This window comes from Egretta garzetta, unplaced genomic scaffold (genome assembly GCF_000687185.1).
Source record: "Egretta garzetta isolate BGI_Z169 unplaced genomic scaffold, ASM68718v1 scaffold172, whole genome shotgun sequence".
In the NCBI taxonomy this organism is placed as follows: Eukaryota; Metazoa; Chordata; class Aves; order Pelecaniformes; family Ardeidae; genus Egretta; species Egretta garzetta.
In genome coordinates, this window is record NW_009258951.1 from 830,626 (window position 1) to 832,851 (window position 2,226).

Here is a 2,226-nt window from a genome sequence, read left to right on the forward strand (position 1 = left end):
GAATTCCTTCCCTGCCGTGCTGGTCTGGCACAGGCTGCGTGGCTGCGGCGCCCACCAAGGTCACTGCGCCAAGGGCCCTGTGTCACGCCAGGTGTGCCATAGCTCTGTTGTGACACGCTCCTGCAGGGAAGACAGAGGAGGAGTACCGGCATCAGCTGGGGAGCTACGGCGTCTCAGGGGAGCTGGCTGTGCGTCCCGTGGCCAGCCTGTCTGGAGGTCAGAAGAGTCGCGTGGCCTTTGCCCAGATGACTATGTCCTGGTAATTTTCTCCCAGATGTTGTTAATTTTTGCACCGCTCCATCCCTGGAGCCTGCTTCACCGGGAAGAAGGTGGGCACCTGGGGACTTGGTGCTGCCCCACGGAAGCCTCATCTCTGGGACTTCTGTGGGGAGGGAGGTTGTCACCCTGGGGGACTGTGTGGAAGGGGGCAGGTGGCTTTCTCCTGCTGCTTGGGGCTCACGGGAATAAGAGGTGTCGCTGGAGCTGGGCAATGCCAATCTTGGGGCCATGCAAATGCTGGTGGCTGCAGCTTTTCATGGCTAAGGCCGCAGCCTGGTGGGGGTCCCTGCAGTGCAAAGGGGTGCAGAAGACCCAGCCCGGGCCTGTTCCAGTCCATGCTTTCAGAGCCATCTTCTCTTCCAGCCCAAACTTCTACATCCTAGATGAGCCAACAAATCACCTGGACATGGAGACCATCGAGGCACTGGCAAAGGCACTAAACAAGTTCCGGGTAAGGCTCCCTTGGTGACATCTCCTGTTTTTCTAACGCTCCCTGCAGCCTCCAGCTCGGGTGACTTGGTATCTCAGCCAGAGGTGGACAGTCCAATAGCAGCGATGGCTTCAAGTGCAGGACAGATGTTGGGAAGGGTTGGTCACATTTCTGCCTTAGCCACCCATCCTGATGGTTTGTTTCACTTGCTGGCTTTGGCTAGGGGTGGCTGTGAGAGGCAACAGAGCCAGACCAGAGCGCACCTTGTCCCCCATCTTGGCCAGTCACCTACACTCCATGACTTCTCACGTGCTGCTATGTGCTGCATGCAGCGCTCAGCCCTGCCTTGGGGCCTCTCGGCTCTTCCTTAGGTGCGGTTTATGGCTGATCTCCAAAGACTCAGCCTGCAGGTACCGCTGTGATCAGCCTGGTTCTCACTGGTTTATAGTTGCTCAGGTTGGGACAGTTTTCCTGTGAAAGAAAAGCTTAATTGAGGTTGCTCAGGGCCTGGTCCAGCCGCCTCTTGACTGTCATTGACTCCACCTGGAATCTCCATCCTTGCAGTTGTTGGAGGCCTGGAGAGCCAGTAACAAACCCTGCACTTGCCTTCCGAAAGGGGAGGCCGAATGCATTACTGTGGCACGTGTCTCCTCCATACGTTAGACATCTGTCTGTCCCGTTGAAGGAAGGAAAGGCTGGGATTAGGTCCCTGCCAGTGAAGTACCGTTGAGTTTTCCCTGGAGCAGATGGAAACCAGAAGTCCTGGGCACAGGCAGGACAGGGGCGCAGGATCTCCATGCCACCAGTGCTGGACCCTGGGTCATGCTCCACTAAGCTCCATCCCCCACTCCGTGTGTTGGCAGGGTGGTGTGATTCTGGTGTCCCACGACGAGCGCTTCATCCGCCTGGTGTGCCAGGAGCTGTGGGTGTGCGAGAATGCCACCGTCACCCGCATCGAGGGTGGCTTCGACCAGTACCGAGACATCCTGAAGGAGCAGTTCCGGAAGGAGGGTTTCCTATAAGGGAGGCAGGAGCCGGACTGCACCGGGGGCTGGAGTGCGAAGCTCGGCCGCCCCGGCATCCAACTGTGCCTGGCAGAGCGCTGAGGACGATGCTGCCCTCATGGACCGTCAGCCATGCCATCAAACTGCCACCTGAACTGCTCTCCCCTCCCAGGGCCGGGCGGAAGGACAGCGAGGGAGCAGGAGCCCGGCACTGTGCGTGGCCGGGGGCAGGCGGGGGCTCTGCCGCCAGCCGGGGCTGTGCCTGGCGCTGGGCACCCTGGAAAGGCGGTGCCTGGGGCTGCTGCTCTGCCGGAGGAGGGGTCGTGTCCCCACCTCCCCGGTTTAACTCCGTGCTCTGGAGGGCAGGAGAGGAGCTGTTCTCCATGTTTCTTCGCTTCCCCCCTCTGCCTTTCTCTTTTTTTATTTTTTTTGGTGTTTAACTGGCCCAACACTAGTCAGGCTCCATCACATGCCACCGTCCCCACCCCCCCCCCCCCCCCCCCCCGGGGGAAA

The 2,226-nt window shown here is 59.7% G+C and overlaps 1 protein-coding gene across 4 annotated transcripts in view; it reads left to right on the top strand.

Annotated features, from left to right (window-relative positions):
- The window catches only part of ABCF3 (ATP binding cassette subfamily F member 3), a 13,653-nt gene extending 11,447 nt beyond the window's left edge, over nucleotides 1–2,206 (top strand). For 3 of the 4 annotated variants that reach the window (XM_035889945.1, XM_035889943.1, XM_035889944.1), the window contains 3 exons: nucleotides 127–259; nucleotides 643–730; nucleotides 1,573–2,206. In XM_035889945.1, the coding sequence (XP_035745838.1) occupies nucleotides 127–259; nucleotides 643–730; nucleotides 1,573–1,731 (380 nt within the window). In that variant the 3' untranslated portion in view covers nucleotides 1,732–2,206. The remainder of the gene's footprint in view (nucleotides 1–126; nucleotides 260–642; nucleotides 731–1,572) is intronic. The other variant, XR_004841387.1, reaches the window with a different exon arrangement.
- The last annotated feature ends 20 nt before the right edge of the window (nucleotides 2,207–2,226 follow it).